General features: G+C 42.2%; 2 protein-coding genes across 4 annotated transcripts; both read left to right on the top strand.

Moving 5' to 3' along the window:
• Positions 1 to 2560: 2560 nt before the first annotated feature.
• On the top strand, positions 2561 to 10390 carry LOC4339663 (protein SUPPRESSOR OF PHYA-105 1). Of its 2 annotated transcripts, none has more exons than XM_015784356.3 (8): positions 2561 to 2782; positions 2873 to 4742; positions 5411 to 5568; positions 6117 to 6969; positions 7901 to 8047; positions 8666 to 8983; positions 9065 to 9124; positions 9546 to 10390. In XM_015784356.3, exons 2-8 carry the CDS (start codon positions 3036 to 3038, stop codon positions 9735 to 9737), a joined length of 3435 nt encoding a protein of 1144 aa, XP_015639842.1. In that variant the 5' UTR covers positions 2561 to 2782; positions 2873 to 3035; the 3' UTR covers positions 9738 to 10390. The 2 variants fall into 2 exon arrangements, with proteins under 2 accessions (XP_015639842.1, XP_015639843.1); XM_015784357.3 differs by having other exon boundaries at positions 2561 to 2787.
• Positions 10391 to 10666: 276 nt separating this feature from the next.
• On the top strand, positions 10667 to 12136 carry LOC4339662 (umecyanin). Of its 2 annotated transcripts, XM_066310572.1 has the most exons (3): positions 10667 to 10767; positions 10878 to 11505; positions 11597 to 12136. In XM_066310572.1, exons 2-3 carry the CDS (start codon positions 11322 to 11324, stop codon positions 11956 to 11958), a joined length of 546 nt encoding a protein of 181 aa, XP_066166669.1. In that variant the 5' UTR covers positions 10667 to 10767; positions 10878 to 11321; the 3' UTR covers positions 11959 to 12136. The 2 variants fall into 2 exon arrangements, with proteins under 2 accessions (XP_066166669.1, XP_015638942.1); XM_015783456.3 differs by having other exon boundaries at positions 10667 to 11505.
• Positions 12137 to 12632: the final 496 nt, after the last annotated feature.

The raw sequence follows: 12632 nt of genomic DNA, 5'->3' as shown, positions 1-12632 counted from the left end.
GCGGCGGGTGGCGGGTCGGGGCGTATAGTTTAAAGGCGTGGGTCGTGGCGAGGAGCGCCCCACGTCGCGCCGCGCCGGAGCCCCGGAGCGCCAGCGCCGCAAGGGATTTTTTTTTTGCCCTCTCTTCACATTCTCATTTGTGTGCGGGTTCGCCGAGCCCGCGTCGCGGCTGCAGCTAGGGGAGGGTGGCTACGACGGCTGTTCATGGAGATTAACTGCAGCTTGATTTTACTGGTATGGTTAATTTGGCGTGAGGCGTTGAGCAGCCTTTATCATTTCCTCGCTTGAAAGATATCAGCTGCGGAGTATTGTGAAAATCATTTCCTTGCTTAAAAAAATTGGTACAGTACATTGTTGTGCAGTAACTTTAGCAAAGCTGTATCTTGAATTATGGCACATTGGGCGTTGAAAAGGGACACGTTTGAGGCCCGTTTGAACTGATTGTTTTATGAATTATTTCCATATTCAATTATGATTATGTACTCAACAATAAGAATAAATTAATCATTGTAAGAAGATAATTTTAATGAGTACAGCTTAGAACAAAGAGTAGATGTCAGTATGTCACACAACCCTATGTATTTTGGTTTAAGTTGCAGAAAGCTTTATGATATGTCATATATAACCACAGATATTATGACCTATAGTCTCATAAACCCACACTGCTAACCCTTTTTATCTACTATAAATATGATTTCTAAACTTATAACCAAAATTAAATTTATAAGTTCGTTTAATCCGTCGTCTAAATGTTATCATCCTCATTATCACTCTGTGCATTCTAAAATATAAACATTTCTGCACATATCCTAAAATGCTTATATTTTAAAATGGAGAGAATAAATTAAAATAGTCAGTAGTGCAATTTTATGAAACCTGAAGACCATAATACCTAGGTTATGCACCGCATATCAAAACCACCATGGTTTTATGCAACTCGAAAATAAAATAACCAGGGTTCTAAAATATACTCCTTATGGTAGAAGAAGTTTCTTTTGTCGAGCAAATATATTTTTAGAGTTGTGGAATGAATAATTTGCGAAATAATTGCAAAGTAGCTGAACGGGCTCGAATTTAAACTTTTGTCCTTGCTAAAAATTTAACTTTGCCTAGTTTGTTTTTTGTTTAAGAAAAAACATTTATCAACAAACACACGGTAAGTAACATTCTGCATTCTGCCACTGCGTTAATTCATCTTGGGTGAACATCATATTTACCCAACCCACCCGGGTTAGGTTTCTTGTGGTGGAACCAGTCCACCCGGGTTCAAATTCTAGACTTGACACGGGTGCTCGCATTTATGGCTAATTATTCTTTCAATGGTAGGCGACGTACCCGTCGACAGCGAAACGCCTGTGGTGACTTCGTCAATCTCAAGATATGCCGGCCCAGTCTTCCGGAGGTGCTCATAGGGGTAGGGTGTGCGTGTGTGCGTTCATAGGGGTGAGTGTGCGCACGTTGTGAGCGTCTGTTTCTAAAAAAAATATTAGGTAAACATCATATTCAATTAATATTGTTTTCGATGTTTAGCAGAAGTACTACCAATTAGAAAAAGTAGCATAGTGGGCCATTTGCTGAAGCGATTGGGGTAGCGGGGCTCATCTCATATTTGCAGCGACTACACCATTTTTTTTGCTTGTGGACTGTGCTGTCAAGACAAGAAGCTGGCTGGTTGGTCATTGGTGTCCTGGAAGGCAACCTATCTTCATTTCCCACCACAGTTTTATATGCTCCACTTTCTCTATCCCTTTCTTTCTCACTCTCCCCTCTTTTCTCTATTGCCCAAACACACCTCTAATTATAAATTTATAATATCCTTTAGTTCCCATAGGCCAAGTTTAAAAAATATATTTGCATGGTCAGGAGGATTCATGCTCCATGTTTTTTTCCCTTTTGGCCGGAGACCACGCGTTTTGCAACTGGGCGATTAATGAAAACCAATGTGATTGTTCGGCACGGTCACACGATATTAAACACACCAACTATTTTAATTTCGTTTCTAAAAGAAAAAAAACTATTTTAACTTTAGATGCGTACAAATAAAATGTCAAAGAAATATAAAACAACCAACCATATAAAATTCCTTATGAACTTTCCACCTCTCCCTCCCAGGCAATGCCTATAGCTTAAATTGCGAAAACCGTTAGTTGTAAGGTCCAATAATAAAATGAGCAAAAAAAATGCATTTTAAACATCCAGTTTTGGCAGGTGTTTGAGGGGAAAAAGAAAAGGAGAAAGAGCAACACAATTCTTTCCAATTCTTACAGTAGACGACATCGACTATTCAGTTCGGGTAAATTTTACCAAACGGCCATGGGCTCACCAGTATCCCCAGTTCCCCACCACCACGAAACCGCACAAAAGCCGGTGAATTTTCCCGTAATTTGACCGAAAACTAGAGGCCACCGCGAAAGCGTGATTAGGCCGGACGTAAACCGAAACCGGGAAAAAGGAGATAAAAAAAAAGAAGGGAAAAAAAAAGGTGAGGAGGAAAGAATAAAGCAAAACGATCAGAAAATTCGATTTGTTTAATCCTCTCCCCCTTCTTCCTCGTCCCTCTGCTGCTGCCGCTGCTGCTTCTCCCCCTTCCTTCTGTGCCACACACTCGCGAGGAGAGGAGAGAAGAGGAGGAGGCGAAGAAAAAAAAAACCTAAGCGCTTTTCCCTTTCGGGAAATTCCGCGCGCTCGCCTCCCCCGCCGCGGCGCCACCGCCGCCGCCCCCGCCGCGGATTCGCCGCCTTCCTCAGGCGGCGCAGCGTGCCGCGCAGGCGTCGTCGTCTCGGTAACGTGTGGCTCTAATTCGTTTTTTTTTTTGGGTAGGAATGTCGCTGTTAGGGGTCGACGAGTTCTAATCCGTGGTCTAACCCTACAGGTAATCGCGCGAGGGGTCGTGGTCGCTCTGGGATGGGGTTGTGGCGCTGAGATGGTGGTGGGCGGCGCGAGGTTGTGTTCGCCGTGAGGTATGGTTCCCAACCGCTGAAATTTGGGGGGGCGCGGAGGATGGTCCGGCGAGGGGTGATCTCATTGCGAGCAGGATGGCGGGGACGCATGGTTTTCGTAGGGTAGGCGTGGTCGAGATGGAAGCGGCGACGGCGGCTGAGGTGGCCGGTGCCGGCAGCGGCACGGATGGCGATTTGCAGATTAAAGGCAGCAAGGAGAATGGTCAGACTGCGGAGCAGCCGGCGGCCAGCGAGGCGCTTGAGATGCCCTCCACTCCGCTCCCGCTCCCGAGGGACATAGATTGGTCGGAGCATTTCTCCTTCTTCAATTCGGTGGGCGGGTTTGGGGGCAGCATGGATGGCGCGAGGGGCTTGACTAGTGTTGGCCTATCTAATTCTGAGTCGAGGCCGGATAGTGTAACCCAGATCCAGAGCTGTTTGAACAATGCAGACGAGAGGGTTGAGGAGCTCACATTGAAAAATTGCATCAGCTCCGATGCGCAACATGAGGTTTCAGCTGGTGGAAGCACGAGCAGCGGGGAGAAGCCTACAGTTATGAGGGGTCTGTGGGGTAATTTTACAAGGATGTCATGGAGAGCTAGCGACGTGGCTAACAGGGAAAAATTAGCAGCGAATCGTGGTGACGTTGCAAACTTGAGGGTCGGTGACATGCCCATCAGGGAAAATTTGGCGGTGAGCTTCGGCAACAATATGATCTCACGAAATGATGCATCCAACAAGGAAATGGGAATGAGCCATGGGGATCATGCGAATAACGAGTTCAATTTGCCGTTTGGTAATCAGCAGCCTTTTCTGTCTCCACGGCCTAATCAGAATGAGCAGCGAGTTGAAAGGGAGAATGCTCTCATAGTGAGTAGCTTTTCAGCTAGAATTCTGGATCAGATGAGGAGTAAGAATGTAACACCTTCGTCTGGGGTTCAGAGCTTCCCATTTAAGAGTGTGTTGAAGGGTAAAGGTGTTGTATATCAAGGTGCACGAGAGGAGATCCAAGTTCAAGGTAATGCAAGGACCAGAGCCCCTATGGATAAGATTCGCAAGATCCCTAACATACCACAGGATTCCATGGCTAGAATGGATGGTACAATCTTTGGCAGTGGTGGAAATGTTTTAGAACCACAGTGCGAGGGAACCAGCCTAAGGGAACTAATTAAGCCTGCACGCCAAACAATGAGCAAGTTTGAGAAAATGCACTTCTTTAAGCAGATTCTTGATCTCGTAGACAAATCTCATGCCCAGGGTTTTAGTTTACAGCATTTGCGCCCATCATACTTTACTATCTCAGCCTCAAACCAAGTAAAATATATTGGTTCTTATGGTACCCAAGATTTATCAGCCCCAAGCAAACTGGATATTGCGACGGATGATATTTTCAATACAAAAAGATACCTTGATCCCAAAGTTGAGTCCCAAGATTCTAATGGCGATAATGCTTCAATCACAAAGTATCAAAAAGTTGGTGAACAAGGATCCATTGCTGTAAGGCGACCAGTGCATACCTTTTGGGCTAATCACAGAGGGGGCAACCAAAGTGAAGGTGTTGATCCTGGTGCTTTGTGGCAGGGCAATTCGAGCTGCACTGTCCGAGAACGTTTTAAGGCTGCAGAACCTTTCTATGGTGGCAGTATGCCCTATGCTCAACGACCATCAAGTTCTGGCAACCAACAGTCAGTATTTGAATTGAGGATGCTGGAGGAAAGCTGGTACAGAAGTCCAGAAGAGATCAGTCAGTTGAAAGGCATACTTCCATCAAACATCTACAGCCTTGGGGTTCTTTTGTTTGAGGTATGCCAATTGCTTTCATCACATATCCTGAAGTAGTCCTCCAAACACTTTGTAGTGTTAGAAAAGTAAAGTGACATTGTGCAAATGCTATTTATTTTCTTACCCCATGAGGTTGTTTGTGGATGATTTTTACTCTTAAGCCATTTGATGAGGAGTTCATGCTGTTTTTATGGTTCCACTTATGAGTAGCTGAAAAATTGGGACATGTATAGTGCAGAGTTTCCTACTTATCCTACTCAATAATAAGTATATGAGTATGCTGTCTCCCTTATTTGTTTAGCAGCAGTTGGATTGCTGAAATGATCGGTTACTATTATCATAATTGTATTTCTACGAATTTGAGATATACCTGATTGAGATGTGCAATTCTGACTGACACAATGCAACAGTCTTCTTGTTTGATGAAATAATATTGTTTGCTTATCTAAGCTGCATGGGCATATTATTATTCTTTTTTTTAACATATTCAGTAAAATCTAATCTAGCCTTAACTAGTACAGAAGGTCTACAGGATATTCCATTAATAGACTTCGCATGTGCACGCACAGACAATAGATTATGATGGCTACTGGAAATCACATTGAATTTTATCATTTCTAGTTTCCGTGGAATTCTTTGGTGCTATCTTAAGCCTGGCTTGTAGTTGACAACATTCTCTTTCCTACCAGCTCTTTTGCTGCTGTGAAACATGGGAGGTACATTGTGCTGCAATGTCAGATCTCCGTCATCGCATTTTGCCCCCAAATTTTCTTTCAGAAAGTCCTAAAGAAGCTGGTTTCTGTCTTTGGTTACTCCATCCAGATCCCTGTTCTCGGCCTAAGGCAAGGTGAGCATGCTTGTCTCTCTCAGCGGTCATCAGAAAGCAAGATACTTGGTGATTAATTGGATAGGATCAAATATTCATAGGGTTACATTTTGGCAATTTCGTAAGTTACACTTCATACTCTAGGCAGTTCATTTGGCTGGTGGAGTGAAAGGATGAGATCTCAAGGCATAATTAATTAATTATTAGTTTGTTGTACCTGGTTACTTAATGCTCCTGGCTCCTGTATTAACTTAGCTTGCTTCTATTTTTTTTAATATAGATACACTGCTAGGGCTGGTATTTTGTTGAATGTTGAATGTTGAGCTTTATTCATAGAATAATAGAGGACATTGAGCATGAACAAAATACGAAGTTCATGGAAAAGTGCTGATCCCGGTCTAAATAATAGAAATCCTTTATTTGTTCATTGCACAAGGCAATTATACATAATCATTTCATTAGCATTACTTTTTTTTCCCTACGTGGATGATTTTTATTTTCCATCTGCAGACTTTGAATAATACTTCCAAACCAATTTATGCCTGATGGACATTTTGCTTTTTTGTCAGAGATATTCTAGGGTGTGACTTGATAAATGAGGGTCGAGATTTGTCCTTGTTAGATAATAAAACACCAGTTGCTGTCAATGAAGAAGACACCGAATCTGGTTTGCTACTGGGCTTCCTTTCTCAACTCAAGGAAGAAAAGGAGATGCACGCTGCCAAATTGTCAGCTGATCTTGCGAGCTTGGAAACAGATATCGCAGAGGTTGAGAAAAGACACTCAATGAGGATGGGATTTAGTTTAGAGGACATGGATGTACTGGCAGGTTCTAATGATCTCTCAGGAGCTTCTGCATGTGCCCTGGGAGGTGCATCACTCTCAGGTTTGCCACCATCTTTGTGCAGATCGAGCATATATGAGGAGCGGGTCATGAGAAACTTGGAGCAGCTTGAAAATGCATATTACTCCATGAGGTCCACCATTGACACATCGGAGGCCAATATAATTAAACGAGTTGATAATGATGCTTTAAGGGTTCGTCAAAATTTTCACGAGCTGCATAGTGATGCTAATGCTATCGATGAGCAAGCAGACCCCCTTGGATGGTTTTTCGATGGCTTATGCAAGTATGCCCGGTATAGTAGGTTTGAAGTACGGGGAATTCTGAAGAATGCAGATATACTTAACTCACCAAATGTGATTTGTTCGTTAAGTTTTGATCGGGATGAAGAATATTTTGCTGCTGCTGGTGTTTCAAAGAAAATTAAAATATTTGAATTTGATGCCCTTTTAAATGATCGTGTTGATATTCATTACCCATTGATAGAGATGCCTAGCAAATCCAAGCTTAGCTGTGTCTGTTGGAACAGCTACATAAAAAATTACTTGGCATCAACAGACTACGATGGCACTGTTCAGGTATCTATCTTATGGCCGAATATAAGAGGTCTATCTGCTATTGTCAAGTTGCTATATTTTCATTCTTGCAGTTTCTGCTAGCTTCCATTCAACAAAACTGTTCATCTGATTCAGTTAGGTTTATAAATATATTCAGATAATTTGGTTATTTTGCTATCTAGGATACTGTTGATCTGCAAAATTGGTTTATATAGTGAACATCACCTCAATATTTAGCAAATGTTCTACTGCAGTGCAGTGCCATGTCCTCATAATTTTAGCTTTGGGGCTGATAATATAATAGTAGTATGTTCTTTTTTTTTTGGGTGCCCATTTTTTTTGTTACCATTATGATAATGATCCAAAAGATACCACAAGTGCACATGTAGGTTAGTATTTGGAGAAAGTGCTCTGAAGGTGAAATTTCCGAGCTTCTGATTAAGGTTATCTGTAGGAAACTGAAAACGATGAATATGGTTGAGAAAACATTTCCTTGTCTTTGAGTTCTACTGAAAGCCTATGAAAAGTGAAAAATTATTCAAATCATTCTACTGGGTTCCCTTTAGAAAGGACAAGGAAGGGGGTGATGGGGATTATCTACCATATAATTTGTTGAAGGAACATATTATAGGGAAAATAAAAATATGTTTAAAGAAGGGTGTTGAAGGAAGCAGAAACATTATGGTTGCCATTATATCTGTAACAATTTTCGTATATAGGTTGCTTCACCTTGTAGTTTCCTTATTTGAAAAATGTCTGTACTGATTTTCTATCATCATAAGACACTTATCATTTGCTACTCTGAAAAAAACATGTCGTGCTCTGAACTGTTGTTCTTTTATGTGCTTAAAAGCAAACATCAATCTATAATATAAGCATCAGATGCATGGAAAAGCATTGCATATATTTCTTTTCTTTTTGCCATCGGTTTGATTATCACTGTGAAATGCAGTTGTGGGATGCAAGCTCGGGTCAAGGATTCACGCAGTTTACGGAGCACCGAAAAAGAGCTTGGTCTGTAAGTTTCTCAGAGGTGGATCCAACTAAATTGGCAAGTGGAAGTGATGATTGCTGCGTGAAAGTTTGGAGTATTAACCAGGCATGTTGTTGAACTAGTACATATTTGTTCTGCTATTTTTCTTAATCTGCTAAATGCTGTGAAGTAGGATTTTGCAAAATCTGGTTGACTGGCTTGACAAGGTTGCCATGCATGCATGCACCACAAATAATAATGTTAATTAGCTGTCAAACCTTCTGGACTGCTTAACTTAGTTTTTGTACAACCATAGGGTTAAGCATGACAGACAGTGAAGTAATACATGATCTTTTTTTTCCTAAAAAAGAAAAGGTGACACAGGGAGTTTCAGATAAGATAAAATGTTAATACTATAAATTATTTTGTCTCGAGTCGACATTGCACCACTGTTGGTAAATCTGTAACTCTGAAGCTATCCTGTTGGGCTAGGTTGGGATAGCTGAACACTAAGAAACATGCCAAGTTAGGTAGGAACCTTTCTTCAGTCAGAAGAATGAGTCAAGCATAGGAAGATACCTGAAAAGTACTCAAAAGTTTTTTTTGTCCATTGATGCAGCAGTTATCAATTTATCGTACATTAACATAGTTTGATCTTATTTGTTGATTATTTCCACCTTCCTAGCTAGATTTTTGTTTCCTGCCACCTTTTCTTATTCTGAGTCGATGTCTTATTGTCACCAGAAAAATTGCACTGATACCATCAGAAACGTGGCCAACGTGTGCTGTGTACAGTTCTCCCCATACTCCTCTCGTATGTTAGCTTTTGGCTCGGCTGATTATAAGATATACTGTTATGATCTGAGGAATACAAGAATCCCATGGTGTACTATTTCTGGGCATGGAAAAGCTGTCAGCTATGTACGATTCTTGGATCCAGAAACACTTATCTCTGCATCAACTGATAACACCTTGAAAATATGGGATCTCAACCAGACTAATTCCAGTGGATTATCTACTGATGCCTGCAGTATGACGTTGAGTGGCCATACCAATGAGAAGGTATGAGCAGATTTTGTATCATCTCATTTTCAGAATCAATTTATACTTGACCTCACTGATAAGTGATAATTGTCCATGCAGAATTTTGTGGGGTTATCTGTTCACGATGGATACATAACTTGTGGTTCTGAAAATAATGAAGTGAGTATTATATACAATGCGGTTACTTTAATTGTTATACTGTCAATTGGGTGTTCTGTTGAGTTGAAAACTTACCTGAGTTCTTGTTAAGAAAATTATATGCCCAGGCCTCCCCCACCCTCAACTAGTTCGATTGACATTTGGTGTTCTTTTTTTTTTCACCATTTCTTCCTTTGTAACGATTACCCAAGTCGTGCCATAAATTTGGCCCCAATCATAACACCTTGGTTCTATGTTACGTAGTAGGATGGTGAAGTTTAGATTATGCTCATTTGAAGGTTTATACATTAAACATCTCATGTCTTTATGTGAAGTCTTATTTGTGAACACTTTCATGATCTGAAATCAATGTCTCATCTTATATTTCTTCTGTTAACCTTTTTGTAGAAAAAGTTCTCATGTATTTGGTGTTGACATGCAGGTATTTTCTTATTACAAAACCTTTCCCATGCCAATAACTTCTCACAAGTTCGGTTCAATCGACCCAATAACTGGACAAGAGACAAATGATGATAACCAACAATTTGTGTCCAGTGTTTGCTGGCGAGGGAGGTCGAACATGGTAGTGGCTGCCAATTCTACTGGCAGCATTAAAGTGCTTGAGCTTGTGTGAATAAGTTGATGGGAACTTTAGTGAATGGGAAGATCTGAATCCTAAGGTTGCCATACTGCATGGTTGATGCTTAGCTGCCCTTGTATATTTCCGTGAACGTCTGCCTTCGCAGCAGGCAGCTACTCAAGCATCAACCATCCTTCGGTTCTGGGCTTCATTCCATCAGAGCATTTGCAACACTCAGTTTACCCCATTCAAGCAACCTACAGCGCCAAACTATTGGTGGTGAAGAGATCGGCGAACAAAGAGAACAAAGAGATCTTCGAAGGTATGAAAGGTACTGGCAATTCTTGAAGATGATTGCCACCACCAAAATATTTTGTTTGTATGGCGTTTTGACATAGTACAAGTCAGCATTTTAAGGAGGGCCTTAGGGGTCTGTACAGATTAGGGTCACAAAGGGTCGATGTAATATAATATATCATGAAATTGGATATGCTTTTGGGCTAAAAAGCCTTACATGATACATCTACTCGAGAAATATCACTGGGAATTAACTCAGTTTTGATGTGCAGTGGCAAGCCGTCTAGTACAGTTAGAAAAAGGTGATTTTGTATCTTGAAGAAGATTCGGAAGAGTAATCTAGAAAAGGTGTCTGTAGTTTGAAATAGAAAGCTTAATCAATTTTTGTGTATAGAGAGACCTTGCAACAAGTGTTTTGGCTCGCCGATTCTCTGATTGCGCGTTGGTGCCGGTGATAGCGATAATTGACTAATTTTCTGGTTACGCATTTCGATCAGGTTTCATATGATTGGATTATTGTGTAATCAACAATTCAACATTCCCGTGCTTGCAATTTCTTCATTTTGAAACAGAATAAAACGCATGCGCCCATTAATTTGGTCTAGTAGATTAAGCCTGATTTGGAAGAGCATTGAATCAGTTTATAATTTGTATAGTTGTTCTTTTGACAATACAAGACATTTCAGGAACTAAAAGCCCATCAATACACCAGACAGCATGCATCGATCGGCAGCCACGTCACAGTTCACAGGCCCACGACAATTTTAATGGGCCAACGGTTGAAAAGGTGCCTAGATTACGATCACGGTTACAACCTGCAGATTATTTGGCTATGAGCTGTTTTCTGAATGGATTCCTGCTGAACTTCAATATACTTCATGCTCTGATGTCTGACAGCAAACAAAAGTCCAGCAGAGGAACAAGAAGAGAAAATTTGTTTACTGACCATGACTCCTCTCTCTGAACGGCTGAACCTTATTGGCAGGCAGCCAAACATAGCAAGAACACAGGTTGTGCACTGAAAATGTTTGCTGCAAACTTGTGATCCCCTACACACTTGCCAATATTAGGGAAGAGAGACAAGAACCAACAGCAAAAATAGGCAAGAAGCTAAGCTGCCAATCTGCCATGGATTCCAACTCCATTACTTCCTTTATGTCTTCCTCCTTGCCAACTTTTCCCCCTCCCTGCGGCTCTCCCCCTTACACCATTACAATCTTTTCTTCCATTGGAGGAAGTAAAGGTTAGGTTTGTAGCATAGGGAGAGTCTAGGGCGGAGAGAGACAGAGGAAGAAGAGGAAGAAGCTATCGGCCACACGGTCAATAAAGAGAGCGGCGAGAATGGCGAGCAGGACGCAGTACGCCTTCTTGCTCCTCTCGGCCTTCATGGCCTCCCTCTTCGCCGGCTCGGCCGCCGGAGTTTACCACATCATCGGCGCCGGCAAGGGGTGGCGGATGGCTCCCAACAAGACCTACTACGCGGACTGGGCTCGCACCAGGAACATCAGCGTCGGCGACAAGCTCAGTGAGCATATGCATTGAGAATTCGCAATTTTATCTGATCTTTTGGCGAAAAATTTGAAGTGTTTGGGTGAATCTTGGAACAATCTTTGCAGTGTTCCTGTACCGGAGCGGGGTGTACAACATCGTGGAGGTGCCGACCAAGGAGCTGTTCGACGCGTGCAGCATGAGGAACATCACAAACCGGTGGCAGAACGGGCCGACCATCATCGAGCTCACCCAGCCCGGGCCGCGCTACTACTTCTGCGGCGTCGGCAAGCACTGCGAGGAAGGCGAGAAGGTGGCCATCAACGTCTCCGTCTCCGCGCCCACGTTGCCCGACTCCGACGCCGACGCCGACGACGACGACGCGGACGACAGCGACAGCTCGGCCGCCACGCCGGCCACCGCCGCCGACCTTCTCATCTACCTCGCCGGCCTCGCCGCGTGCTTGCTGCCGGCATTGTTGCTAATATGATCGGCATGCGGAGTCGCAGCTGTGTGCAGTGTGTGTATGTGTGCGTATTGTGGCAGGCAGGTTGGGTGTGTCAGTGTGTGCATTGTGACTGTTTCTTGCAACTGTGTGCGTGATGAGATTAGTACGGAGTAGGAATTAACCTTTGGCTTTTGGTAGGAACAAAGATTTTCTACACCTAGATGCCATGGCACCTATCATTTCCATGCGACTCAAATAGTTATAGAAAAATTTGAAAATATTTAGTAGCATCGTTTGTGATGATACAAGTCTATACACAAACACGCAGGACTAAATTTGATCTACAACTAGAGAAACAAAAATAATAAAATCAGACAGTCAATAGTATCCGTACAGTGCATATAAAATTTGTTATTTTTGTTTCTTCATATATCGATCAAATTTAGACTTGCATGTTTACATAGTGTCTATAATGTCTTATATTATCATTGGACTATCTTATCAAATTTTATGAAATATTTTATATAATTGTTTAAATTACATGTATACATCTAGGTGTAGAAAATACTTTTTGCTTTTAGTAGCAAGTGTACCTGCAATTTTGCATTCGATCGCTCACCCGCTGCTCTCGTCTAGCCCCGTTCTTTGATTGCTGCCTCGTCTCGTGCCATTCTCCAAATCGCCACCACCATCGATCTCCGCCGACATGGACGGAG

The sequence above is a fragment of the Oryza sativa genome, chromosome 5, assembly GCF_034140825.1.
Source record: "Oryza sativa Japonica Group chromosome 5, ASM3414082v1".
Lineage (NCBI taxonomy): Eukaryota > Viridiplantae > Streptophyta > Magnoliopsida > Poales > Poaceae > Oryza > Oryza sativa.
The sequence above is the reverse complement of the archived record's forward strand: the minus strand, read 5'-3'. Positions and strand labels throughout refer to the sequence as shown.

Bases quoted from the DNA above. Each gene is read 5' to 3' on its own strand.
- LOC4339663 (XM_015784356.3), top strand. From the start codon at position 3,036: ATGGCGGGGACGCATGGTTTTCGTAGGGTAGGCGTGGTCGAGATGGAA. The intron at 5,569-6,116 runs GTGAGCATGCTT...CTTTTTTGTCAG, and splicing joins TGTTCTCGGCCTAAGGCAAG to AGATATTCTAGGGTGTGACT. The intron at 9,125-9,545 runs GTGAGTATTATA...GTTGACATGCAG, and splicing joins GTGGTTCTGAAAATAATGAA to GTATTTTCTTATTACAAAAC.
- LOC4339662 (XM_066310572.1), top strand. From the start codon at position 11,322: ATGGCGAGCAGGACGCAGTACGCCTTCTTGCTCCTCTCGGCCTTCATG. The intron at 11,506-11,596 runs GTGAGCATATGC...CAATCTTTGCAG, and splicing joins CAGCGTCGGCGACAAGCTCA to TGTTCCTGTACCGGAGCGGG.